Raw genomic sequence first — 25,949 nt, 5'->3', positions numbered from 1 at the left:
CACACTCAGCTTGCAAGGGGCCAGCCATATCCACACACATGTGCAGGCAGCTGTGTGGACATGTGTGCAACCTGGTGCAAGAACACACATGCACATGGTTTCACCACCACTGCTTCTCTCCAGCCTTCTCTTTATTTTCTCCAGGGCACCAGCCCCTCTGCCAGCCTAAGTCCAGGGCGCCTGGGCACTCTACCCTGCCCTTGCCATTCCCAGGGCCTCCCCGCGGCCCTGCAGGGGAGGGAGGCTCAGAGCACAGTCTCCTCAGTGCTAGGGTCATCGAGAAACTGGCTGATGCGTTTGGGGCGCTGCAGGCCTGGCGCGGGGTCCACTCCCACTCCTGCCTCCTTGTGCTCCTCTGCGTCCTCATCCTTCCCCTGGTCCTCGGAGAAGTACAAGAATACCTGGCGGTGGGCGGTCCAGAGGGGACAAGAGGGGCGGTCAGCCCACAGGCCTGGCCCCCAGCCTGCCTCCCCCAGCCCGACCCCGGCGCCGTGATCACCTCCTCCAGCATCGTCTGGCTCACAGAAAAGTCCTCCACGCCGTGCTCTGCGCCGTGCACCGCCAGCACTCCAAAGACGCGCGCCAGGGCGCAGCGCCCTCCCGGCGGCAGCTGGAAGCGCAGGCGGCATCCGTGTGCCTCGCGCAGCTCCGCCCCAGGGAACTCGGCCGCCACGAAGGCTGCTGCCGGCTGGGACCTCTCGGCGGGAACCCGCAGGGTCAGTGTGTGGCCGGCCGCGAATCTGCAGTGAGTGGGGCCAGGGCTACCGGATAGTGCCTTTCCCAGGTCCCACCTCAGCTCAGCTCACCCTCCAGCCCCTACTACTCTCCGGCCCCGCCCCATCCTTGTACCTATGTTAGCGATCAAGTGGTCCTCCCACCTCAGTCCCCCCACCCCCACCCGCGTAGCTGAGACCACAGGCACACATCGACATGTCCAGCTAATTAATTTTTTATAGAGATGGGGTCTCCCTAGGTTGCCCAGGCTGCTCTCGAAGCTATCACTCCACTTGACTCTTCTTTCGGACACTCCTCTTTTGCCTTTGCACCCTACCCCCGCCCACACAATAAATACCCCCACCCACTTTCCTATGGCCCCGCCCAATAACCGGCCCTCCCCTAACTCCACCCATCAACCCACCCTCACCTCTCCAGGCTGCACCTGCTCCAGCGCACACCTGGTTATGCCTTCTGAATCCACCCAGAGCCCCCGGCTCCTGGTCCTGCACGCCGAGCACACCCCAGCCTGTCTCGCCCCCTCAGTCACCCCTGCAGGACAATCTAAAGCCCTGGCCATCTCTCCAGTCGAAGCCAAACTTTCCTCACCTGGCCCTACGTCTGGCCTCTCCCCTGAGCCCACCTACGTGCCCACCCTCACCCCACACCTGCCTGGAGGCCCCGCTCGCTCACCTGCCCTTGAGATGTTGCGGGCTGCCCAGGCAGCAGAACCGCCCATTCACCATGATGGCCAGGCGTGAGCAGAGCGCTTCACACTCCTCCATGCTGTCGGGACCCGGCACCACGAGCTCTGTTGAGGCCTGGGCCACCTGTGCCTGGCGCCACACTGCCTGCTTCCCCGGGCCTGGACCACCCTTCCGGTGTGGACGTCTCCCCACCCTTCCCCAGAGCGTTCTCATCCTGGCGCTGCGTCCCACCTCTGTGTGTCCTTACACCCCGGGTCCTGGCGCCCTCGCCCCACCAGGGCCAGGACCCCCCCATCCCCTGTGGCCTTGTGTTTTGGGGATCTCTCTCTAGGCCTGGATCGCCTTAACCACAGCCCAGGACACCCGCGCCCGGCGCACCTGTGGGAGGTGAGCATCACTGAACGGCCCTCCCGCACCACGGCCAAAAGGCTGTTCCAGAGGAAGCGTCGTGCGCTGGGGTCCATGCCTGTGGTCGGCTCGTCCTGGGCAGCATGGAAAATCCCATAAGCAAGGCCCCGCCTCTGTCGCGGGCCCTACCCCACCCCGGCACCTCCCCCACGCACCAGAAACACCATGGCTGGGTCCCCAACCAGTGCCACGGCCGTCGCCAGCTTGCGTTTGTTCCCTCCGCTGTAGGTGCCTGCAGGCCGGTCTGCGTACCATGAGAGTCCCAGGCGCGCTAGGCCCGAGCCAGCAGTCTGTGGGGTGGGGCCAAAGTGGGCATGGGACTCATATTGATGACTAAGGGGCAGGGCCACAGTGTGGCGGGGCCAGCACTGAGTGTGGAGCAGGGGCACAGTGGGCATGGGGCAGGGCAAATGTGAGAATGGGACAGAGCCATAGTGTGGTGGGGGCAGCGTGAGTGTGGGGTGGGGCCTTGGTGTGGGTGGAGCTGGGATGGGTATGGAGCTGGGCCATGGAATGGGTGGATCCAACATGGGTATGGGGTGGGGCCATGGTGTGATGCAGGCAGCATGGGTATGGGCGGGGCCATGGTGTGGGTGGAGCCAGCATGAGTATGGGGCGGGTCCATGGTGTGGGTGGAGCTGGGATGGGTAAGGAGCTGGGCCATGGTGTGGGTGGAGCCAGCATGAGTATGGGGCGGGTCCATGGTGTGGGTGGAGCTGGGATGGGTATGGAGCTGGGCCATGGAATGGGTGGAGCCAGCATGGGTATGGGGCGGGGCCATGGTGTGGGTGGAGCCCACATGGCTATGGGATAGAGCCATAGTGTGGGTGGAGCCAGCATGAATACGGGGTGGGGCCATGGTGTGGGTGGAGCCAGCATGAGATGGGGCAGGGCCATGGTATGGGTGGAGCCAGCATGAGTGTGGGGCGGGTCCATGGTGTGGGTGGAGTCAACATGTCTATCGGCGGGGCCATGGTGTGGGTGGAGCCAGCAGGGGTATGGGGCCGGGCCAGAGAGGGCATGGGGTGGGAAAGGCTGAGTGGGGCAGGCCAGGGCAAAGCCAGGACCCCCGGGCAGATAGAAGAGACAGTGAAAGGGCTGCAAACTGGGAACGGCCAGAGTGAGAAGCTGACGGTGAACCCAGCGAGAAAGGTGCGAAGCCCCAGGGGTGAGGCGGAAGAGGAGCAAGTGGGCAGGGCTACAGCAGGAAGACTCAGGGAGAGGGGGGCTACGTGCAGCGGAAGAAAGGGTCGGTGGATCAATGAGAATGTCGGAACTTGGTGGGGCGGGACAAAGAAGCGGGCTAGCCAAATCCCTATTGGACCAGGATGGGTGACAGAGGCATAAGGGAAGGAAGCACGATCTGGGGGCAGGGACAGGGGTGGAGCCAAGGCGAGAGTGTGCAGGATTGGGCCAGGCTTTAGGGGCACGGCCTGAGTCGGATGGGCCCTGGGAGGTGAGAGCAGTGGAGGCAGAGTGGGCTCACCTGGGCAACCTGGGTCTCCGGGACACCGCGCAGGCGCGCAAACAGCTCCAGGTGCTCACGGCCCGTCAGCAGCTCAAAGATGGCATCGGATTGAGGGCAGTAGCCCATGCTGAGGTGTGCAGCACTGGGTTCCTGGGCCACGCTGGGGTGGGGATGCAGGGGGCTCAGAGAGCTGGCTAGTCCCTGACAATACTGGTGGCTAACACAGGGGTCTCAGGGCCCACCCATCCAGGGCCACGATGGTAAGGGACAAGGGTGTCTCAGGGCCTGGTCTGCGTGTGGGATGTAGGGGTGCACGCGTCCCAGAGAACATGCAGGTGTGGGGCCATTAGCCCAGTCCATGCACGGGAGGTGGAGGGATGGGGAACAAGGACGTCAGGGCCAACCCTGCCCCACCCCGACCCTACCCGGTGCCCCTCACCTGTGGCCTGCTAGCACAGCCTCGCCCCCGCTGGCCAATGTGTCCCCAGTCACCATGCGAAACGTGGACGTTTTCCCTGCTCCGTTCACGCCCAGCAGTCCAAAACACTGCAGGTATGCCCACAGATGGTACTCAGTGAGGCCTCAGGCCCTGGTTCCAGCACCTCTGATTTCTTTTTTTCTGAGACCAAGTTTTGCTCTTGTTTCCCAGGCTGGAGTGCAGTGGCGCAAGCTTGGCTCACTGCAACCTCTGCCTCCCGGGTTCAAGCAGTTCTCCTGCTTCAGCCTCCCAAGTAGCTGGGGCTTCAGGCACGCACCACCACGCCCAGCTAATTTTTGTATTTTTTTTTTTTAGTAGAGATGGGGTTTCACCATGTTGGCTAGTATGGTCTCGATCTCTTGACCTCGTGATCCGCCTGCCTCGGCCTCCTAAAGTGCTGGGATTACAGGCGTGAGCCACCGCGCCCGGCCTCTTTTTTTCTTTTCGTTTTTTTTATGAGACGTAGTCTTGCTTTGTCACCCAGGCTGAAGGGCAATGGCCCGATCTCGACTCACTGCAACCTCCATCTCCTGGGTTCAAGCAATTCTCCTGTCTCAGGCTCCGGAGTAGCTGGGACTACAGTAGTGCACCACCAAGCCCAGCTAATTTTTTGTATTTTTTAGTAGAGATGGGGTTTTGGCGTGTTGACCAGGCTGGTCTCGAACTCCTGATCTGAAGTGATCCTCCCACCTTGGCCTTCCAAAGTGCTAGGGTTACAGGTGTGAGCCACCACGCCCGGCCTCAGCACCTCTGATTTCTGAGTGTCCACATGGAGGGCCGTGTTTGGGGCCCCAGGGGAGCTGGGCAGATATTGGGGTATGTAGCAAGGCATAAAGCTGTCACTTAGCAGGGAATGGCTTTTGGCACACAGTGGGTCCCCCATAAAAGCCGTATGCAGCAAGTGTTCAACAAATATCAGGGCATGAGCTTTCCATATGTTTCCTGGCATACTGTGTGTACTTAGGCTGGGTACACAGTCTGCCCAAGGTGGAGAGGTTGGCCAGCACACAGTAGGGACTTAGTAACGATATACTGTCGGCCAGGCCTGGTGGCTCACACCTGTAACCTCAGCACTTTGGGAAGCCAAGGCGGGCAGATCACCTGAGGTCAGGAGTTCAAGATCAGCCTGGCCAATATGGTGAAACCCTATCTGTACTGAAAATACAAAAAGTAGCCGGGTGTGGTGGCGCATACCTGTAATCCCAGCTACTCAGGAGGCTGAGGCAGGAGAATTGCCTGAACCCGGGAGGCAGAGGTTGCAGTGAGCTGAGATCACACCATTGCACTCCAGCCTGGGTGGCAGAGCGAGACTTTGTCTCAAAAAAAAAAAAAAAGGCCAGGTGTGGTGGCTCACACCTGTGATCCCAGCACTTTGGGAGGCCAAGGTGGGTGGATCATTTGAGGTCGAGTGCAAGACCAGCCTGGCCAACATGGTGAAACCCCGTCTCTACTAAAAATACAAAAATTAGCTGGGCATGGTGGTGTGTGCCTGTGGTCCCAGCTACTCGGGAGGCTGAGGCTGGAAAATTGCTTGAACCCGGGAGGCAGAGGTTACAGTGAGCCAAGATTGCGCCATGGCACACCAGGCTGGGTGACAGCAAGACTCCATCTCAAAAGAAATATATATATATTATATATATATATAAATTCCTATTTATATTTATATTTTTATATATCTATAAATCCCATATATATACACACACACACACATACTGCAATGTGTGCTAACAAACAGCACTTGTTTGCAGATGTATACCAGCCCTAGTAGGTGGCCAATAAGTGGCACACAGCAAATAAATTTGCACATAGTTCAAGGGTGCTTGAATGTGAACTGGTACAAAGCAGGTGCCTGATCAATGTTGGCTGTGACAAGTGCTTGATATAGATGTGTATATAACAAGGGTCCAGTAAATTCTATTGGTATTTGATAAACGCTGATGGACACAAAAGTATTCAGTACACCTCTTTAGTGAGCACAGTGTGTGTTTAATAGATGTAAGCAGGCAGTAGGTGCTTAATGAGGTTTTGCTGGCTCAAAATAAAAGCACAGCCGGGCGCGGTGGCTCACGCCTGTAATCCCAGCACTTTGGGAGGCCGAGGCGGGCGGATCACAAGGTCAGGAGATCGAGACCACGGTGAAACCCCGTCTCTACTAAAAATACAAAAAATTAGCCGGGCGCGGTTGTGGGCGCCTGTAGTCCCAGCTACTCGGGAGGCTGAGGCAGGAGAATGGCGTGAACCCAGGAGGCGGAGCTTGCAGTGAGCCGAGATCGCGCCACTGCACTCCAGCCTGGGCGACAGAGCGAGACTCCGTCTCAAAAAAAAAAAAAAAAAAAAAAAAAAAAAGCACAGACCAGGCGCGGTGGCTCACACCTGTAATCCCAGCACTGTGGGAGGCTGAGGTGGGCAGATCACGAGGTCAGGAGATCGAGACCATCCTGGCTAACACGATGAAACCCCGTCTCTACTAAAAAATACAAAAAACTAGCCGGGCGAGGTGGCGGGCGCCTGTAGTCCCAGCTACTTGGGAGGCTGAGGCAGGAGAATGGCGTAAACCCGGGAGGCGGAGCTTGCAGTGAGCTGAGATCCGGCCACTGCACTCCAGCCTGGGCGACAGAGCGAGCCTCTGTCTCTAAAAAAAAAAAAAAAAAGGCCAGGCGCAGTGGCTCATGCCTGTAATCCTAGCACTTTGGGAGGCCAAGGTGGGCGGATCACGAGGTCAGAAGATCGAGACCATCCTGGCTAACACAGTGAAAACCCGTCTCTACTAAAAATACAAAAATCAGCCGGGCGTGGTGGTGGGCGCCTGTAGTCCCAGCTACTTGGGAGGCTGAGGCAGGAGAATGGCATGAACCCAGGAGGTGGAGCTTGCAGTGAGCCGAGATGGTGCCACTGCACTCCAGCCTGGGCGACAGAGAGAGACTACGTCTCAAAAAAATAAATAAAATAAAATAAAATAAAATAAAAATAGGAGCACAAATATTGGCACACAGTAGGTGCCCAATAAAAGGTGGTGGATGCACAGTAGTTGCTCAATAAAGGGCTGTGGGCACATAGTAGGTGTTCAGTAAAGGATGATGGGCAGCCTCTCACTTTCCCTGCACCAGGCCTCCACCCCTGGACTCACCTCACCAGGGGGGATCCCCAGGCACAAACGGTCAACAGCTGGCATCCTCTGCCCATGGTATACCTGGAAGAGTGCAGGTCCTTCAGAAAGGTGAGTGGGCCAGTGGGAGCCCCCCCAACCCAGCAGTCAACCTGGCCACACCTACCTTGGTCAAGTTCCTCAGCACCAACACATCTCCCTGGGTGGCTCCTCGGACCACCCGCTCCCGTTCACGGGCTACATCTTCATCCTCCAATCCCAGGGGTGGCAGGGACCTCACCTTGGGTCTGGGGACAGAACATATGTGGGCCTAAAGTAGGTCCTTGGCCCCTGCCACCCTCTCTGTAGACCTGACTAACTGTGGCAGGAGTTGGCTTCGGTGCTGCAGCAGCAGTGTGAAGAGAAGGAAGACGGGCCCCTGTATCACCATGGCCAAGAGATTCTTGCCGACCACCTCCCAGCGCAGGGGTGACTGGAACTGCCTGTCTCCTGTGGATATAGAAAAGAGGGACTGGGTCCATGAGAGTCTTGGTTTCTGGCCCCTTCACCGTCCATGTCACTCTGGATTCTTAAGGGAAAGGAGCACAAATTGGATAGGCCACTCAGCTGGAGTCTAATTGGCATAGAAAACAGAAGTTTTATCACCTTCCTTAATTAGAGGCTTAGGCCTCTTGTGATGTAATCTAAGACAGAATTAACTTTATATGGCTGCTTTCTTTTTTTTTTTTGAGATCGATTCTCGCTGTGTCGCCCAGGCTGGAGTGCAGTGGCGCGATCTTGGCTCACTGCAAGCTCCGACTCCCGGGTTCATGCCATTCTCCCGCCTCAGCCTCTGAGTAGCTGGGACTACAGGTGCGCACCACCACGCCCGGCTAATTTTTTGTATTTTTAGTAGAGATGGGGTTTCACCGTGTTAGCCAGGGTAGTCTCGATCTCCTGACCTTGTGATCTGCCCGCCTCAGCCTTCCAAAGTGCTGGGATTACAATATGGCTGCTTTCTTGTACCTCCAACTTGGCCCAATCTTGCGGCCACCTAAGAATCCTGGCTGTCTCCCTGGCGGGGCTGTTTGTCTCCACTGTGTATAATTAACTCTAGGTCTCCAAGGGTGCTAGCTATCTGTAGCCATGGCCCCATCTGACAGGAAGTTCTCACCCAAGCGCTCAAAGGCATCAGCCATGGCCTGGTTCCGCACCATGTCGATGAGCCCCCGGCCCAAGCAGAAGTGGGGGAAGATAAGGAAGACCTGTTTCAAGATCCGGCTCACCTCCTGCAGCTTCTGCTCAAGGGCAGCAAGAGGGATGTTGGTTAGGGGCTGAGTCCAACAACCCAACCCAGCCCAAGCCCCAGCCTCATGGTGCCCCACCTGATCAGAGAAGAGCTCAAGCACAAAGGTGGCCATACTTCCATTGATGCCAATAAAGAGGTTTATGCAGGTGAGTACCACATAGGCCGTGCTGGGCACAGAGAAGAAGAAGGAGGCTGGGTACATGAGCGGTGTGATCGACCAGCTGAAGGAACAATAGGAGTCACTGGAGTAATTACTCAGACTGAGAAGCCCAGAGAGGAATAAAAATCTCCATTCCCATCTTCTCTGCCTTAGACCTCGACATTTTCACCCAAAGCACATTTCTGTTTTTTTTTTTTCTTTCTCTTTCTCTCTTTCTATTTTTTTATTTTTTGAGATTGAGTCTCACTCTTTCGCCCAGGCTGGAGTGCAGTGGTGCAATCTTGGCTTGCTGCAAGCTCTGCCACCTGGGTTCATGCCATTCTTCTGCCTCAGCCTCCCGAGTAGCTGGGACTATAGGTGCAGGCCACCATGCCTGGCTAATTTTTTTATATTTTTAGTAGAGACGGGGTTTCACCATGTTAGCCAGGATAGTCTCCATCTCCTGACCTTGTGATTTGCCTGCCTTGGCCTTCCAAAGTACTGGGATTACAGGCGTGAGCCACTGTGCCCAGCCCTTTCTTTCTTTTTAGAGAAAAGGCTCTCTATGTTGCCCTCCTGACCTCAAGCAGTCCTCCTGCCTCAGCCTCCCAAAGTGCTGGGATTACAGGCGTGCGCTGCCTTAGACCTCTATTAATATGAGTCAGGACAAGATGAGCTTTTAAGGCCACCTTGGCACACCACTGAATTGGATCACACATGGTATCACCCCAGACCTCCATATCCTCTCCTTGGGAGCTGCTGTAGAGTTCTCTCAGCAGCATTGATGGGGAAGGCAGTAAGGGGCAGTAAGAATAGGCCCTGAGGGACTGGGGTCCTCACCCATACAGTAGTAGCAACAGCAGGAGAGCAGGCAGGTTGGCAGGGGCCACATATGCCCTCTGCTGGAAGGCCAGAAAGATGAGCACCACGATGCACGCTGGCACCAAATAGTTACACTGCATTGGAGATGGCAGTTACCTTTATCAGTGTGAAGGGGTGGGGACTACCACCCTCAGCCCTATTCCCACCCTGACCTCCTTGCTTTTTGAGAAGGAGGACACAAAGTCTCCCACAATCCTTAAGACTTTACCCAGGCCATCTTGGACAAGCCCCTGCCTAGAAGGGGCCAGACAGGGCAGTGGCAAGCAGTGGCTGGGCCCCCACCCATCCAAGCAGCCCCCGCACCATGTCCCAGAGAAAGTTGCCTAGCCAGTAGAGGGTGGGGGACAGGCCCCCCATGAGCTGCAGGTGCTTGGCTCGGGTGACTCGCTCCTCAATGAGGACAAGAGTGAAGCTGGCCGGGATGAAGGACATGGCAAAGACCACACAGATGGAGACGAGGACATCCACTGAGGAGGCCATCCTGGAGGTGAGGACATGAGGGCTATTGTAGGGTGAGGGCGCATGGGTTGCTCAGAGCAGAGCTGAACATGCCATTGATGGGACAAAGGTCTATGGGGCAGTCAGCAGTGGCAGAGATGGTGGGGGCAATTTAGGGATGACAGTGCCTGAGATTTGGCAGCAGAGGCTGTACAGGTCTCAAGACAGGATAAAGGTTGGTGGGACGAGGATGTGTTGGGGAGGCTGGGGCCCGTGGAGCCTGAGGAGGTCCCATTTCCCTGGTTTAGGGAGCAGAGGAAGTTTCTGTCCCCCATTTATAAAGCAAGAGTATGTCAGGGTTCAAATCCAGTTCCCACCACCTCAAACGACAGAGAAACGGAGAAAGGGTAGGACATGAAGGGTGGAGGGACTCACAGTGCGGCCTCAGACAGCTGCTCCTTGGTGAGGTTCAAGGGGTGGTTGAATGTGGTGATGCTGTGGGTGTGGCGGGCCGAGCCTGGGGGCAGGTGAGCACGTAGGAGTGCATTGTTGGCTCGGTTGACAAAGGCCACCATGGAGTGCCAACCTTTGTTGTTGAACCAGATCTGGGTGGGGGTCAAGGTCATAGGGTCAGGAAAATGGGGTTGGACCTTGCTGTGACAGGACACCCACCTGTCACCCCCAGTTCCCACCTTGAGGCTGTCCTGAGAATCCAGGCTGTGAGTCCAGGCTGTGAGGTTATTCAGGACACGGTCGAGGGCCCCGCCAGGCAAGGGGCTCAGCAGCGCCCACAACTCCTCCACTGAGTGGCCCAACTCTTGGCCCGAGGGCAGGCTTGGGTCTCGGCCCCCCAGCGAGAATCCTCCATACCTATGAGGCCATGCAGGCAGGGAAGGGGAGCTGAGGGCCGGGGGACTGGGAGAGCTCCCAGGGGGCAGGCAGAGGGCACGGGAGTGGAACTGGGGCAGGGGACCCCAAGCTAGACCCCTCCTCACCTGACCTCATTCACCCACTTCTTAGTCTTCAGGCTGTGGGAGAGACGGACAGAGACACAGGCAGAGGCAGGGATGTGGGACAGAGAGAAACGGTGAGAGGGGCCTGCAGAGTCAAGGGTGAGACAAAAAGAGAAAAGAAGGCCAGGCGCGGTGGCTCCCGCCTGTAATCCCAGCACTTGGGGAGGCCAAGGCAGGTGGATCATCTGAGGTCAGGAGTTCGAGACCAGCCTGGCAACACGGTGAAACCCTGTCTCTACTAAAAATGCAAAAATTAGCCAGGTGCACTGGCACATGCCTGCAGTCCCAGCTACTTGGGAGGCTGAGGCAGGAGAATTGCTTGAACCTGGGAGGTGGAGGTTGCAGTGAGCTGCGATCACGCCTCTGCACTCCAGCCTGGGTGACAGAGGGAGACTCCATCTCAAAAAAAAAAAAAAAAAAGAGGAGAGGAGGGCACACAGGACCCCCAGCCCAGAGCCCCAGGCTGGGCATCCAACCTCTCCTCCACCTCCCCCAGTACCACACCAGCCCTACCAACCCAAGGACCCACGCTATAGCCAGGGAAACTGAGTCCCGGGGCATGGCTCACCCCTGGCGCACCAGGCGCGGGTAGGTCTTCACCAGGAAGTCAGATAGGTTCCGGCCCGTCAGGTTCTGAATCACTTCCCCGGAGCTGCTCACTGCCTGTGGCGGAGGGGGACCACCAGCTGCAGCCGGGCAGTCGGGCAACAGGCGCCGGGCGCCGGGCCGGCTACACTGGCAGTCTGGGGAAGGAGACTCTGGGGTCCAGTTGCCACTGGCCAAGACCTTGGCCACTTCAGCAGGAACTTCTGGCGCCGAGAACCTGCAGACAATGGGCTGTGCACACTCAGGGGCCCGGCAGGGTCAAGGTGCGGGTCTGTGAGCACCCAGCTTCTGGGGGCTCCTGGAGACACAGAGGCTCCCAGCTCCCAGGTGGGCACAGGGGATGCTTCGGGTGCCCCCTGAGGCCCCTTGGCCAGGGACGAGATGGGAAAACTGAGGCCAGAGAGGGGCAAGGTCCAGGCCAACGAGATGCCGTCACCTGTTGGAGCTATTCTGCACGGAGGGCTCCTCCAGTCCTGCCTCCTGCAGCAGTGCCTCGAGCAGCCGGGCACGTCCAGGGTCCCCCGGGGCGTCCTCGCTGTGTGTGAGGGGAGATGGAGGGTCAGGGCTGTACCCCCAGATCCTTAGTCTTCCTGCCACCAGCCCCTTCCTTCTGCACCCACCTGAAGAAAGACACCTGAGCACCGTACATGGTGGGACTGAGCCGCAGAGCCGGGTAGTGCCCGAAAGGAGGCACGATGAGGCTGAACACAAGGGCCAGGCCCACAAAGAGGGCAGGCAGCACGATCTGGGGGACCAGCCCATCAGCTGCTGCTTCCACCCACCTTCCAGGCTTGCTTGCCCCTGTCCCTGCTCATGCTCTCCAACCACCCATGGCTCCCCAGTGCCCTCAGTAAATGTGCTCTGGGTTGGGAATACACACGAGGGTAAGGGTTTGAATTAGGCCACTGAGTGGATGGCCAGGGTAGGGAACTCAGGGACTCCCATGCGACTCCCTGGTGCTGGCCCCCCTCACCTGCGCAAACAGGCCGCGGCGGCTGCGGCGGGCAAGCAGAAAGCGCTTGAGAAGCAGGGCCTGGAGCTGCTGGCGGGTCAGTGCCCAGCCCTGTACCCGGCCCACGGTGTCTGGCCCAGAGCCCTGCAGGGCCTGGGTCTCTGGGGCTGACCCAGCTGTGAGGGATGAGAGGGTCAGTGCTCACGCTGCTATGGGTGGGGGGCTGGGAGAACCACAGGGCCACTGGGGAGGACTTACCTGGCTCCCCATTCTCCAGCACTGTCTCTTCCGGTGGCATCTTGAGCCGCAGGGTCACATCTAGGCCAGCAATGCCCGTGCACGGGTGCTGCCCACAGCTGCCATCTGCAGGGCCATTGGGGTCAGGGTCAAAGTTGAAGATCACAGATTGGGGGATCAGAAATCAGGCATAGGGGTAAACGCTATGCCTTGGACCAGACTAAGCCAGGGATGGGAACTTGGTTTCAGTCCCACTCTGGATCGGGGTCAGGGGTCAGGGAGCTGCGGCCGCACCCTCCGTATTTGTGTCCGCAGCATAGTCCTCCACCACCTTCAGGAAGATCTGGGGAGACAAGCGGGGGGCTCAGAGCCTGGACACCCACAGGGGGAACTGGGGGCTTATGAGCCCCCACCCCTCCTACACCATGGGTCCTCCGGACCTTCCCAAGGGACATCTGAGCCACCAGAGCTCCTCATGTGCCATGCCTCCTCCCTGAATGTCCTTGCTGCTCATAAACACACTGCTATTCATCCTTCAAAACACCACCTCCTCCAGGCAGCCCTCCTTCTGGCCCCACCTCACCAGCACCCAGGCCTCACACCTCCTCGAGGCTGGTGTCGGAGATCCCGTAGCCAGTGAGGCTCAGCTCTGCCAGTCGTGTGTCTAGCTCTTGGAAGAGTGTGGCGAAGCTGCCGTCATGGGCACCCGTGTAGGGCAGCACCAGCACCAGTTCGTGTGGCAGCTCCTCCACCAGCCGTGTCCCGGGCACCCAGTGCTGCACCAGGGCCAGCAGCTGAGGAGTGCCTGTGTGGACAGAGGGGTGCTTCAGAGAGCCCCAGCTCATGCCCCACCCCAGTCTCCCTGGGGAAGAGGCATTGGTGACCTGTGAGGGGACTGTCCCTGCAGGCAGAGATCAAGGTTAAGAACTTAGGCCAGGTGCAGTGGCTCACACCTGTAATCCCCACACTTTGGAGGCCGAGATAGGGGGATCACTTGAGGTCAGGAGTTTGAGACCAGCTTGACCAACATGGTGAAACCCCATTTCTACCAATAATACAAAAATTAGCCAGGCATGGTGGCACCCACCTGTAACTCCAGCTACTCGGGAGGCTAAGGCAGGAGAAATGCTTGAACCCAGGAGGCAGAGGTTGCAGTGAGCCAGGATCACACCACTGCACTCCAGCCTGGGCAACAGAGCAAGACTCAAAAACAAACAAAAAAAGAACTTGAGGGCAGCGCCGGACCTAGGGTAGGACGTTGGGGTAGGTTTGTCTCTGGGCTCAGCCCTGGTTGGGTTAAAGGTGGGGTCAGTGTTCAAATTCATCTCATGGTTCAGGCTCAGCCCAGGGATGGGGGACATCGGCTCAGGTCTGCAACTGCCCTCCTCCTCTTCCTCCCCCTCGTCCTCCTCCCACTCCCCCTCCCTCTCCTCCTCCTCCCTCATCTTCCTCCTCCTCCTCCTTCCCCCCTCCTCCCCCTCTTCTTCCTCCCCCTCCCCCTCCTTCTCCTCAAATTAAGGCACAACCACCCCACTGCCCACCCGCTCTGGGTCTCCCACCCCGGCCCTCACCGACTCTGCTGCCCTGGCTGCTGTTCTTCTTTTCCTGCCCGGTGTCCATGCTGCCCTCCATGTCAGTGTCAGCCTGCGGGCAGAGAGGCACCAAGTAACTTGGCCTTCAGGGCTGAACAGAGTCCTGGAGGTCAGGGGTCAGGAGAAGGCTGGTCCCCACCTTCTCACTGGTGGTCAGGGGCAGGCGGGCCTTCACTAGCGTCAGGTAGTAGCCGGAGCCCAGTTGACGACGCAGGAAGAGTGGGGAGCCACAGCAGCACAAGCGACCCCCCGCTACCACAGCCACACGGTCTCCCAGCAGCTCTGCCTCATCCAGGTGGTGGGTGGAGAGGATCAGTGTGCGACCTAGGCATGGGGGACCAACCCACAACTACCATCAGGCCACCGGGTCTTTGCCCGAGCTGGGGCCTCTGCCAGGAGTTGTCTGCCCCATGAAGCAAACTCCTGTTCATCCCTCAAAACCTCATCCCCAGAACCTCCTTGTCAGAAACCTTTCCTGGCCCCTTAGGCAGAATCCAGGGGAACCTCTGGCTACCCCCAACTCTTACTGTCTTGGTATTTGAGCAGCAGCCCCTAAATGCCATAGCAAGAAGTGGGGTCCACATGTAGCAAACTCCTACTCATTCCTCAAAACCCCATCCCCAGCACTTCCTTGTCAGAAACCTTTTCTGGCCCCTCAAGCAGAATCCCCAGCTCTGACCTTCTCGGTATTTGAGCAGCAGCTCCCAAATGCCGCGGCGGGAAGCAGGATCCACACCAGCTGTAGGCTCATCCAGGAAAACAACTTGGGAGCCACCCACAAAGGCAATGGCCACAGACAGCTTCCGTTGCATCCCACCTGGTAGAGATGGGGAAGGGACCTCAGTGTGTTGCACCCAGCCTTGGGCAGGGCTGCCTACTCACATGGACCTCAATACCTGGCTTCCCCCAGCCCCCCTCCCTGTGAGATTCCCCCAGCCCCCCTCCCTGTGAGATTCCCCCAGCCCCCCTCCCTAGGGATTGGGCTCACCAGAGAGGTGGCGAGTCTGCACACTCTGCTTGGAGACCAGCCCCACGTCCTGCAGCAGACGGTGCTGCTCGGGACCCACCGCAGCGGCACTCAGACCCTTCAGCCGCCCATAGAACCAGATGTGCTCGCCCACGGTCAGCCTGTGGCCAGTGCACAGAGCAGAGTGACCCACGTCGCAGGCAGAGTCCCAGAGGGCGTCCAGCCCCTTCCCACCACTGCACTCTGGGCCTGCCGAGACGCACATGTCAAACAACACGTTGTACTGGGGACAGATGCCCAGGTGGGGCCGGATGGCGGTCATGCTGGAGCGGACGTCGTGGCCCAGGATGAACGCAGAGCCCCCACTGGGTGGGAAGAGACCACTCAAGATGGACCTGTGGGCAGAGGGGTCTCAGAGCAGCCCCCTTCACAGAGTGCGTCAACAGTTACAGAGCACCTATTTTTACTTTTTAAATTTCTTTTTTTTTTGAGACGGAGTCTCTATCTGTCATCCAGGCTGGAGTGCAGTGGGGTGATCTCGGCTCACTGCAAGCTCTGCCTCCCGGGTTCACGCCATTCTCCTGCCTCAGCCTCCTGAGTAGCTGGGACTACAGGCACCTGCCACCACGCCCGGCTAATTTTTTTTGTATTTTAGTAGAGACGGGGTTTCACCGTGTTAGCCGGGATGTTCTCGATCTCCTTACCTCCTGATCCGCCCACCTGAGCCTCCCAAAGTGCTGGGATTACAGGTGTGAGCCACTGCGCAGGCCTGGCCTCTTTTAGAACTTTCTGGCCGGGCGCGGTGGCTCAAGCCTGTAATCCCAGCACTTTGGGAGGCAGAGGCGGGCGGAACACGAGGTCAGGAGATCGAGACCACCCTGGCTAACACGGTGAAACCCCATCTCTACTAAAAATGCAAAAAATTAGCCGGGCGAGGTGGCGGGCGCCTGTAGTCCCAGCTACTCGGGAGGCTGAGGCAGGAGAATGGTGTGAACCGGAGAGGCGGAGCTTGCAGTGAGCTGAGATCCGGCCACTGCACTCCAGCCTGGGTGACAGAGGGAGACTCCGTCTCAAAAAAAAAAAAAAAAAAGAACTTTCTAAGAAATTTTTTTTTTTTTTTTTTTTTTTTGAGGTGGAGTCTAGCTCTGTCCCCCAGGCTGGAGTGCAGTGGCGCGATCTCGGCTCACTGCAGGCTCCGCCTCCCAGGTTCGCGCCATCCTCCTGCCTCAGCCTCCCGAGTAGCTGGGACTACAGGCGCCCGCCACCTCGCCCGGCTAATTTTTTGCATTTTTAGTAGAGATGGGGTTTCACCGTGTTAGCCAGGATAGTCTCGATCTCCTGACCTCGTGATCCGCCCGCCTCGGCCTCCCAAAGTGCTGGGATTACAGGTGTGAGCCACCGCGCCCGGCCACAGAGCACCTATTAAATGCTACATCCAAAACCCTGTGATAGCCTCATTTTTATTTATTTGTTTATTTTTATTTTTTTGAGACAGAGTCTTGCTCTGTTGCCCAGGCTGGAGTGCAACAGCACAGTCTTGGCTCACTGCAACCTCTGCCTCCTGGGTTCAAGTGATTCTCCTGCCTCAGCCTCCCGAGTAGCTGGGATTACAGGCATGCACCACCACACCTGGCTTATTTTTGTATTTTTAGTAGAGATGGGGTTTCTCTCCCATTCGGGTGTATGGGAACCTTCTGATCCCTTTCCCATTGAATGGCTAGAGAAGCTGAGGCCCAAGGGAAGGGAAGGAGTGGTGGGGGCACTCACAGTGTCGTGGTCTTGCCGGCCCCGTTGTGGCCCAGGAAGGCGGTGATGTGGCCCTGGTAGAAGTCCAGGCTGAGTCCCCGCAGGGCTGGCTGCGGGCTGCCAGCAAAGTGCTTCTCCAGGCCGCGAACGGAGACCCCAGGACTCAGGCCAGGCGGTGCCTCCTCCACCAGCACTGCAGAGACGAGATGGACTCAGCCATGGAGGTCATGGGTGTCCCGGTGCCTGCAAGTCCCTTAGAGCTAGGCTGTGGAATCCGGGACCTGCTGGGCTGGGGCCTATAAAAGTTGGGGGAGCTTGGGGACTGCAGTGTGTTCAGGGCAGGCGTGAGGGTTGGGGTGTCCAGGTCATTGACATTGGCATCTGTGGAATCTCGTTTTGCGGGCAGAACTGGGCATCTAAGTGGGAAACCAGCTATTAAGCCTTGTAGGGCCTCACCCTTTGGGTCCAGCTGCGTGGGGCACGGGGCTGGACTCTTGGGGGGCCGAGGTCCACACCAGTAGCTCCTCCGAAATGGAAAATTCCATGGTTCAGGGATCCCATACTGGCCTGGGGGGAGGGGCACTGGTTATCACTTAGCCCACCCCCCGGAATGTACTAGTTTTTTTTTTTTTTTTTTTTTTTTTTGAGACGGAGTGTCGCTCTGTCCCCAGGCTGGAGTGCAGTAGCACGATTTCCGCTCACTGCAAGCTCTGCCTCCCGAGTTCACACCACTCTCCTGCCTCAGCCTCCTGAGTAGCTGGGACTACAGGCACCCGCCACCACGCCTGGCCAGTTTTTTGTAGAGACGGGGTTTCACCGTGTTAGCCAGGATGGTCTCCATCTCCTGACCTCGTGATCTGCCTGCCTCGGCCTCCCCAAAGTGCTGGGATAACAGGCGTGAGCCACCGCGTCCAGCCTTTTTTTTTTTTTTGAGACTGAGTTTCACTCTTGTTGCCCAGGCTGGAGTGTAGTGGCTCGATCTTGACTCACCACAACCTCCACCTCCCGGGTTCAAGCAATTCTCCTGCCTCAGCCTTCCTGAGTAGGTGGGATTACAGGCATGCGCCACCACGCCTGGCTAATTTTGTATTTTTAGTAGAGATGGGGCTTCTCCATGTTGGTCAGGCTGGTCTCGAAATCCCAACCTCAGGTGATCCGCCTGCCTCAGCCTCCCAAAGTGCTGGGATTACAGGCGTGAGCCACCGCACCTGTCCCAGTTTTTTTTTTTTTTTTTTTTTTTTAGCAGATGGGGGTCTCATTCTGTCGCCCAGGCTGGTACGATCATGGCTTACTGCAGTCGGGACCTCCTAGGCTCAAGTGATCCTCCCACCTCATCCTTCCAAGTAGCTGGGACTACAGGTGCGTGCCACCACGCCCAGCTAACTTTTTGTAGAGATGGAGTCTCACTATGTTGCCCAGCCTGGTCTCAAACTCCTGGACTCAAGTGATCCTCCCGCCTCGGCCTCCCAAAGTGCTGGTATTACAAGTGTGAGCTACAGTGCCCAGCGACTGTGCCAGCTTCTGGCCACACACCTGGAATCAGGGCGTCCAGGTGTAGGGGCTAAGAAACCCCACCCACCACCTGCCTCAGGCCGCACCCCTCCAGTGCAGCCACCTGCATGCCTGTGCCAGGAAGCCCTGCCTTCTCTCCAAGGGAAAAAGTCTGTCGGTACCAAACGGCCTGGAGGTCACGCCCCTAGCCCATCCTCCCGCAAAGCAGGTGCGACTTGGCCCAGAGCCCCGTGCCCTACGGCCCACCTGGGCACACAGCTTCCAGGTACCAGGTGGCGAGGCTGTAGAGCGCCGCGTCCAGCAGCAGAAGGCCAGAGACCTGGGCCAGGCTGAAGACGTCTGCTGTGGGCTGGGTGCCCACGTTGTGCCACTGCGCGCCCTCGCCCTGCTCCTCCAGCAGCGCCAGGCTCTCGCAGCCGAAGCCGAAGGCCACGGGCGACAGCAGGCTCTGCAGAAAAGTGGGCGGTCAGTGAGCGGCCGAGGCGGGGGGCGTCCCCCACCCACGCCCGACCGGGCTCTCACCGCGGCCACGCGGCCACCCGCCGGCAGCCGGTCCCGCCAAGCCACGCACAGCACGTAGGGCAGATAGAGGGAGAAGTAGGCCAGGCCGCCGCAGGCCGCAGCCAGGTTGGCGCGGGAGAAGAAGGCGCTGAGCAGGAAGCTCTGGGTCACCGTGGCCACGGCGAAGGCCGCCAAGAACAGGAAGACCACGCCCGGGTGGCTGTAGGGGAGGATGTCCCCCAGCTGTGGGAGGCGATGGGAGCTCAGGTCCAGCTCCTGGATTGGCCCGGGGGGCGCGCACCCACGCGGGGCAGCTTCTGCCTGCCACCCTCCTGCGCACTCATTCTGCAACTGGGCAGGCCGACGCGCGCCCACCTTGAGCACCAGAACCAGCAGCGCGGCGCTGAGCAGGAAGGGCCCCAGGCAGCTGAGGAACCAGCCGAGCCAGAGCACCCCGCGGCTGAGCCCCATGGCGCGCATGGTGTCCCGCAGCCGTGTCTCCTTCTCCCGCACCACGGCCTTCACCGTCAGCGTCACGGAGTAGATCCAGGCCAGCGTCAGGAAGAGCGGCAGCGACCGGCTCAGCACACGCAGGAACCTGGGGTGGGGACGGCTGGGGTGGAGGCCAGAGACCCTCCGCAGACTGCCCCACTCCCCCCACCATCTGGCACGACTGGTTCGTGTCCCGGGATCTCAAGACGGGAAGATTCGCCTCCCTGTTCCTTGGACCCTGATCCAGCCAGCCTCGGGCTCCCAGGCATCAGTGCAGGCCAGGCTCTCCCTGTGCCGGGAGACCCCAGACCCTCAGAGTCCCCTGCTCCTCCCGCTGTAGCAGGTCACGTGGAGTGGTGTAAAGGTGCCAAGTTCGCAGCCTGGACCGCAGAAAGGTTCCCAACAGAGCCTGGGCTCACCCCTACGCCCGGGATCTTCCCGCCGCGGGGGACAGCGGGGAGGGGTGCCAGAGCTCACACGTCATCCACATAGCACGGATAGGGCATCTGCTGCAGGTAGAGGCCGGCCCGGGGGACGGCGCCGCTGAGCACGCGGACGGCTGCGCGCTCCACCAGGTCCTGCAGGTACACGAAGCCGCCCCACACGTAGCGCAGGTCGGTCAAGGGGTCCGCAGCTGGGCCAGGGTCCCAAAACCTGCGAGAGGGGTATGGTGGCAGGTTGTAGGGAAGGGCTAGAAACTCTCAGGGCCCCGCCCTGAATAACTTTTTTTTCTGAGACTGGGTCTTGCCCTGTCGCCCAGGCTGGAGTGAAGAGCTGCGATCATAGCTCACTGCAGCCGTGACCTCCCGGGATCAAGTGATCCTCCCACCTCAGCCGCCCAAGTCGCCTGGCTAATTTTATTTATTTATTTATTTATTTATTTGAGACGGACTCTCGCTCTATCGCCCAGGCTGGAGTGCAGTGCGGCCATCTCGGCTCACTGCAACCTCTGCCTCCCGGGTTCAAGGGATTCTCCTGCCTCAGCCTCCCGTGTAGCTGGGACTACAGGCGTGTGCTACCACGCCCGGCTAATTTTATGTATTTTTTAGTAGAGATGGGGTTTCACCGTATTACTCAGGATGGTCTTGATCTCCTGACCTCGTGATCCTCCCGCCTCGGCCTCCCAAAGTGCTGGGATTACAGACGTGAGCCACCACGCCCGGCCCATGGTGGCTAATTTTTAAAGACATTTTTCTTGAGGTTGGTGGGGGTGGTGGGGGGCGCGGGCCTCACTGTATTGCCCGGGCTAGTCTCGAACACCTGTCCTCGAGAGATTCTCCCACCTTGGCCTCCCAAAGTTCTGAGATGACAGGCGGGATCTACTGTGCTCAGCACCCGGTGCAATTTCAGCTCCACCCTTATTCCAGGGGTGTAATGATACACTTGGCTCCGCCCACCATTGCCCTCAACCTATACCTGCTCTAATCTTATCCCAGGCCCATGGCCACGCCCCTCACGCACCTAGGCCCCGCCTATCACGGGCCCCTATTGGTCTAAGGAGCCCTGGGCTCTGGCTACTATACCGCTGTTGATACAGCCCAGATCCTGTCTATCATGGTCTCCAATAGGCTGAATGCTGCCTGGCCTCACCCACCACGCTCTTGGCCCCGCCCAGTCCCTCCTCCTCCTCCCCCCCCCCCCCCCCCCCGCTCTCGCCTGACCTGTCCCTGATCTTATTGGTCCTGGTGACCACGTCAATGTCCATGCGGATTTTGATGCGCACGTGACCCGGGCCTAGGTCTGGGGTTGGGTGTTCAGTGGGGTCTGAAGAATCCTCAGGTCCCAAGAAGACGACGCCGGCCCAGAATCGATGTTCCGCGAGCAGTTGCAGGGCCCGCGACACCAGGGCTGCCTCTGAGGGTGCCGCCTCCAGCTTGTCCAAGGACAGGCACTGTGGGATGCGGGGTGAGTCCTAGGCGCTGGGGTCTGCCTGCCTCCTAGACCACTCCGCTGCTCCCCCTGGACCTCGGGGCTGTGCCATGTTTTCCCCTTATAGGCCCAGTGTGGGGCCGGCTCCCTCCTGAGATCTCTGCAAATCCCAGGCTCTTACTAAGGCCGGGCCCGCCTCCCTCTCCCTGGGAACACCAGGGTGGGAACCCCAGGGTGGGCCCTGCCTCCACGCTGAAACAGACCCCGCAGGTGGACGGCCCCTCACCTCCGCCACTCGGCCCAGCGTGCCCACCAGGCGCCCCACATCAGCATGTGCGTCCTGCCAGCTGTAGCCACCGCTCCCAGGGTCCAGGAAGGATCGCAGGGCCTCCATGCGCTCCTGGCCTCCAGGCGTGGGCTGCCTTCTTCCTTCGTCCTGCATTTGCAGGAGCCGCTGGGGGGCGCAGGTGAAAGTGAGAGTCTGGATCGGGCGCAGTGGCTCATGCCTGTAATCCCAGCACTTTGGGAGGCCAAGGTGGGCGGATCACTTGAGGCCAGGAGTTCCAGACCAGCCTGGCCAACATGGTCTCTACTAAAAATACAAAAATTAGCTGGGAGCGTTGGCACATGCCTGTGATCCCAGCTACTTGTGAGGCTGAAGCAGGAGAATTGCTTGAATCCGGGAGGTGGAGGTTGCAGTGAGCCAAGATCTCGCCACTGCAGTCCAGCCTGGGCAACAGAGCGAGACTCCATCTCTTTAAAAAAAAAAAAAAAAAAAAAAAAAAAAAACACCACCAACACCAAAGTGGGGTCTGCATGGAGCCCGCCTTCCCATCCACCGGGCCCGTCTGCCCTCTCCACCAGGGAGCCACATCTCGCCTCCCCCGCCCCGCACACACCTGCAGCATGGCCACATTGGAACTGTCGTTCATGAAGGTGAAGATCCGGGGTCCCAGCACCTCCCACACCTCCTGGACATCCCTCAGCAGGGCCAGCTCCTCAAAGGTCCGGTTCACCTGCGGACAGCACCCCCTCCACTAATGATCCTTCACACGTGCTGATCTCCTTCCATCAGCTAACTCCTACTTCTTCAAACCCAGTTTCCATGACCCTCTGGCCTGGCTCTGAGCCACTGGACTGAGTGTACTGGATAGGCTCTGGCTGCCACCCTCCCGCCCCAGCATCCAGGCTACCCCCACCTGGGCCATGAGCTTCCGGGTAAAAGGTGTATCTGGTGCAAACAGCAGCTTCCCCAGGATCAGAGGCTTCAGGCGTCTCCAGAGCAGGCGGGACAGCGGATGGTTGTCCAGGGCTCCAATCAGCTCTGAGCAGGCGGGGCCTGGGATGGAGGTGCCATGAGGCCCTGCCCCCATGTCCACCGCTCCACTTCCCAGGAGGGGAAACCAAGGTCAGTCACTCACTCAGGCTGCTGTCCGGCAGGGCTGATTCTGGCTCCTGTCTCACCAGCTCCATCAGGTCACTAGCCTCATACCAGTTGAGGGAGGGGCCCACTGTGCTGCTAGGTCCCCTGGCACTGCAGAGGGCCTCAGACAGCAACTCCAGGGGCCCACCAGTCCCTCGGGGTCTGTGCAGCAGTGCCTGAAGCTCCACCAGGCTAGGCAGCGCCAGGATCTAGAGAGAGGTCACCAGACGGAGCTGGCAGCGATCCCAACTTCAAGCCCTAACCAGGGCAGGGCACTGGGTCAGGGGCAGCCTCTCCCTCTCTTGCTAATTCTCCTGAAGACCCACCCAAGAGAAGTGTCCGGGCTGCCCGAGACCCTCCCGGTGCAGGCTGCCCGCCAACGTTGCCTGCATGGGGGATGAGGATGGGTGGGGCCTCGTACCTCCTGGGCCAGGTCCTCAGCTGCCTCCAACAAGCTCTGCAAGGGCTCCTGGGCTTGGCCCAGTGCCAACCCCAGGGATTCCTGGGAGAAAGACCACAAGGGTGACAATGACTTTGAGCGCTCACTAGGGGTCCAGCGCTCTGGCCAGTTCCCAGGCAGACCATACTATCATAGCCCTCACTTTACAAACAGGGAAACTGAGGCTCTGAGAGACACAGGGACTCATTCGAGATCTCACAGACGAGTCTTCATCACCGGGTCAGACACACTCTGTCTGGGCCCAGACAGGACAAGAAGCATCACTGCAGGGACCAGGGACAGCCTGGATGCCTGGAACGGGAGGTCCTTGGCCTGGGGTGGTGCAGTGCCAGGACATTCCCAGTGCAGTGTCCCAGGAAGTCAGCGCGGTCCCGTCCCCACACCCTACCGTGCGCAGCAATGACGTCAGCAGCTCCGCGACGTCCAACATAGGTGGTTCCAGTGGAGACTGCTTGGTTGGTTGAGGCCGGGCTGGGGGAGGAGCACACAGGAGCATGGGGCTGGGGGGACGGTGGCCTGAGGCACCCACCCCCACCCTGTGCCCATTTCATGGCCGGGCAAGTCGAGGCTCAGAGCTCAGCCCTGCCAGAGGCCCCCCGGCCTCCTCACCTGTGCTGGGTGCAGCCCTCAGCATGGCGATCAGCTTCCCCAGGCCAGCCAGCGTCCTGTGGGCACTGGCCCCTCCCAGCACAGTGCGGGCATCGGCTAGCAGCCGGGAGACCCTGGGGACAGAGAGAGGGCAGGAGGCAGGGTTCCGGCAGGCACTGCAGCCCCTCGTTTGCAGGCTGGCCACACCCACTGCCTCTGGCTCACAGGGAATTGTTGAAGTTGCTCAGACGCCCGGGCTCCTCGCCCAGTGTCAGCTGTGGGAAGCAGGTGTTGTTCATGTTACAGATGAGACCCTGGAGCCAGGGCACGGTGCCCGCCGATGGCAGTGGCTTGTTGGGGAAGTGGCCTGCGGGGAGATGCCCGGTGCTGAGGCCCCGTGGACTCTGTCTGACTCCACCCCCATCGGGTCGCCCGGCACTGCTTGTATGCCTCCAGCGACGGAGAGCTCACTCCCATGCCATGTATTGGCGGTCTGGTGAAGGCTCCCTGACATGCACTGGGGATCCCTGTGCTCGGGGGACCCGTCTGCCTTCCCCTACACAGGCAAAGTGCCTGGCCGCTGGGGGGCTCACATTCATGGTGCTCCAGGGGCGGGTGGGAGTGGCGAACAGCCACCAGGATGAAGAAGAGGAAGAGAGGCCACAGCAATTCGACCAGAAGCTGGACCTGGGGGAGAATAGGTGGGAGATGGTGGGGGACGGTAGGGGCTGCCGGCCCACCCGGCCCTGGCCGCACACCGGGGTGTTACCGGCTGTCTCCGGCGATACATGGAATTCTTCCAGAGCAGCAACATCAGCTGTGTCCAGAAGGCCATGGTGAGACTGGGCGGGGGATGGGACAGAGAGGTCAGGACAACGGTCGGGCTGAAGACGTGCGATGCAGCTGTGGGCAACTCTCTGCCCTTCTCTGAACCTCATTCCTCTATCCCACAGCGCAGCGTTCCTGGAAGCTCTGATTAGAGTCAGGCGAACACTAGTCACTTGATAAAGGGACTCCGCTACCCCCAGGGGTGGAGTAAACCAATGGGAGCTCCACCCGCAGCCGTCCTCGCATCTCATTGGCTGCCAGGACTGTCGCTCTGCGTAGAGCTGACAGTTGGGGACTTAAAGACCATCCTCTAATTCTCCAGGGACCGAGTTTGGGCTTAGCGCTGTCGTCACCAGGCTGCACCGCAAGCCTCACCTGGAAGCCTCTTCCAGGTCCTGACCCCCAGCCTCCTGCCTGGCCCAGCCCAGGCAAGGGTTCCTTTCCCCTCACTGTTCTCCAAAAATAACAGCGACAAATATTGGCAGCGCTGGACATTTCACACGCCCAGAGGAAGTGCTAGATATCACCCCACTCTACAGAAGTGGAAACCGAGGCCCAAGAGAAAAAACGCAGGCACCCAGAGAGGCAGTCGCACAGCTGGAGACACGACCCCAGCTCTGCCCACACCTTATGTACCATGATCGCTCAGAAGGACCGCAGGAGCCAGAGGAAGAGTCAGGCGAAGGGGCTGGGATAGAGACTCCTGGAGCCAGCGATTCCTGATCTCTTTACAATGGGCCGGTTCACCGCTGACACAGATGGAGAATCTGAAGCTGACAGAGGGGCAGGAAGTTGCTAAAGGTGACCGGGCCGGAGCTGGGACCTCGGACCCAGACCCTTACGCCAGGATTCTTTCCTTTACATCAAGCGGGACTTAGGATCTGGGGGAGCGGCCTCAGTTTCTCCATTTGTAAAATAAGGCAAGGGAGAGTGCAGTTCTAACGGGCCGGGGGCTGCAGGTGTGTGATTGGCAAAGGCCCTCTTAAGAGTCCTAGATGTCCGATGGCCTCCTTGAGAATTAGTGGTCAATTCAGCCGCCCTCAACACTCACCGGAAGGAAAGGAAGGGTCAGAGACTGGACCCCCTAATTCCCAGGGAACGTGCATCCCTCCCGGCCCCAACCCCGCATTCTCGAGTCTCGGGGCTTCCTCCCTCTCCGAGTCCTTCTCACCGTTCCAGGGGCTCCCCAGCTCTTGCCGCCTTTCCCCCGCCCAGCAGCAGGCAGGGAGCGCGGCGCCCTTACTTAAGCCAAGTGCCCCGAGCTTCCCCGCGCAGTTAGCAGCGCCGGGCCACGCCCTTGCCTCTGCACGCTGCTATTGGGCGGCCTGCCCGTCACTCACGGGACGGCTCCGTCGGAGCTGCGCGAGCCGAGGGAGGAGGCGGGATCACAGAAGGGCCTCGCTGAGCCGGGTTTCTTAAAGGGACCGCGCGGTTCTTGCTGCATCACCGTAGGGTGGCGGGGTGCCCGGCTGGTCCCAGGCGGACCGGCCTCCGGGAAAGAGGCTGAGCTGTCTTTGGGGAGCCAGGCTGCCTCC

At 59.3% G+C, this 25,949-nt stretch overlaps 1 protein-coding gene across 24 annotated transcripts; it reads right to left on the bottom strand.

Moving 5' to 3' along the window:
- Positions 1–98: 98 nt before the first annotated feature.
- Positions 99–25,683, bottom strand: ABCA7 (ATP binding cassette subfamily A member 7). Of its 24 annotated transcripts, none has more exons than XM_074025142.1 (48): positions 25,658–25,683; positions 25,051–25,187; positions 24,356–24,428; positions 24,180–24,273; positions 23,812–23,953; positions 23,608–23,720; positions 23,387–23,469; positions 22,960–23,040; positions 22,537–22,747; positions 22,315–22,454; positions 22,015–22,131; positions 21,402–21,569; positions 20,908–21,137; positions 19,724–19,900; positions 19,130–19,352; positions 18,776–18,997; positions 18,500–18,701; positions 17,198–17,308; positions 16,763–16,934; positions 15,259–15,390; positions 15,017–15,156; positions 14,708–14,845; positions 14,168–14,352; positions 14,008–14,080; positions 13,039–13,241; positions 12,731–12,779; positions 12,458–12,562; positions 12,221–12,375; positions 11,868–11,992; positions 11,684–11,782; positions 11,210–11,464; positions 10,624–10,656; positions 10,321–10,498; positions 10,064–10,233; positions 9,494–9,671; positions 9,149–9,264; positions 8,246–8,390; positions 8,035–8,158; positions 7,241–7,370; positions 7,048–7,168; positions 6,903–6,965; positions 3,737–3,843; positions 3,316–3,457; positions 1,985–2,119; positions 1,800–1,903; positions 1,408–1,500; positions 500–740; positions 99–401 (listed from the first exon to the last, which is right to left on the bottom strand). In XM_074025142.1, exons 3-48 carry the CDS (start codon positions 24,419–24,421, stop codon positions 246–248), a joined length of 6,447 nt encoding a protein of 2,148 aa, XP_073881243.1. In that variant the 5' UTR covers positions 24,422–24,428; positions 25,051–25,187; positions 25,658–25,683; the 3' UTR covers positions 99–245. The 24 variants fall into 24 exon arrangements, 14 of the variants coding, with proteins under 14 accessions (XP_073881243.1, XP_015295775.3, XP_005587404.3 ...); XM_015440289.3 differs by having other exon boundaries at positions 24,356–24,558; positions 25,042–25,187; positions 25,586–25,671; XM_005587347.4 differs by having other exon boundaries at positions 25,042–25,187; positions 25,586–25,671.
- Between the last annotated feature and the right edge of the window lie 266 nt (positions 25,684–25,949).

This window comes from Macaca fascicularis, chromosome 19 (genome assembly GCF_037993035.2).
Source record: "Macaca fascicularis isolate 582-1 chromosome 19, T2T-MFA8v1.1".
In the NCBI taxonomy this organism is placed as follows: Eukaryota; Metazoa; Chordata; class Mammalia; order Primates; family Cercopithecidae; genus Macaca; species Macaca fascicularis.
The sequence above is the reverse complement of the archived record's forward strand: the minus strand, read 5'-3'. Positions and strand labels throughout refer to the sequence as shown.

Excerpts from the sequence above, each read along its gene's own strand:
- ABCA7 (XM_074025142.1), bottom strand. The coding sequence starts at position 24,421 with ATGGCCTTCTGGACACAGCTGATGTTGCTGCTCTGGAAGAATTCCATG. Across the intron at positions 17,309-18,499 it reads CCTGGAAGCTGTGTGCCCAG|GCCAGTATGGGATCCCTGAA; the intron begins GTGGGCCGTAGG and ends CCCTCCCCCCAG. Across the intron at positions 12,563-12,730 it reads TGCGGACACAAATACGGAGG|ATGGCAGCTGTGGGCAGCAC; the intron begins GTGCGGCCGCAG and ends ATGGCCCTGCAG.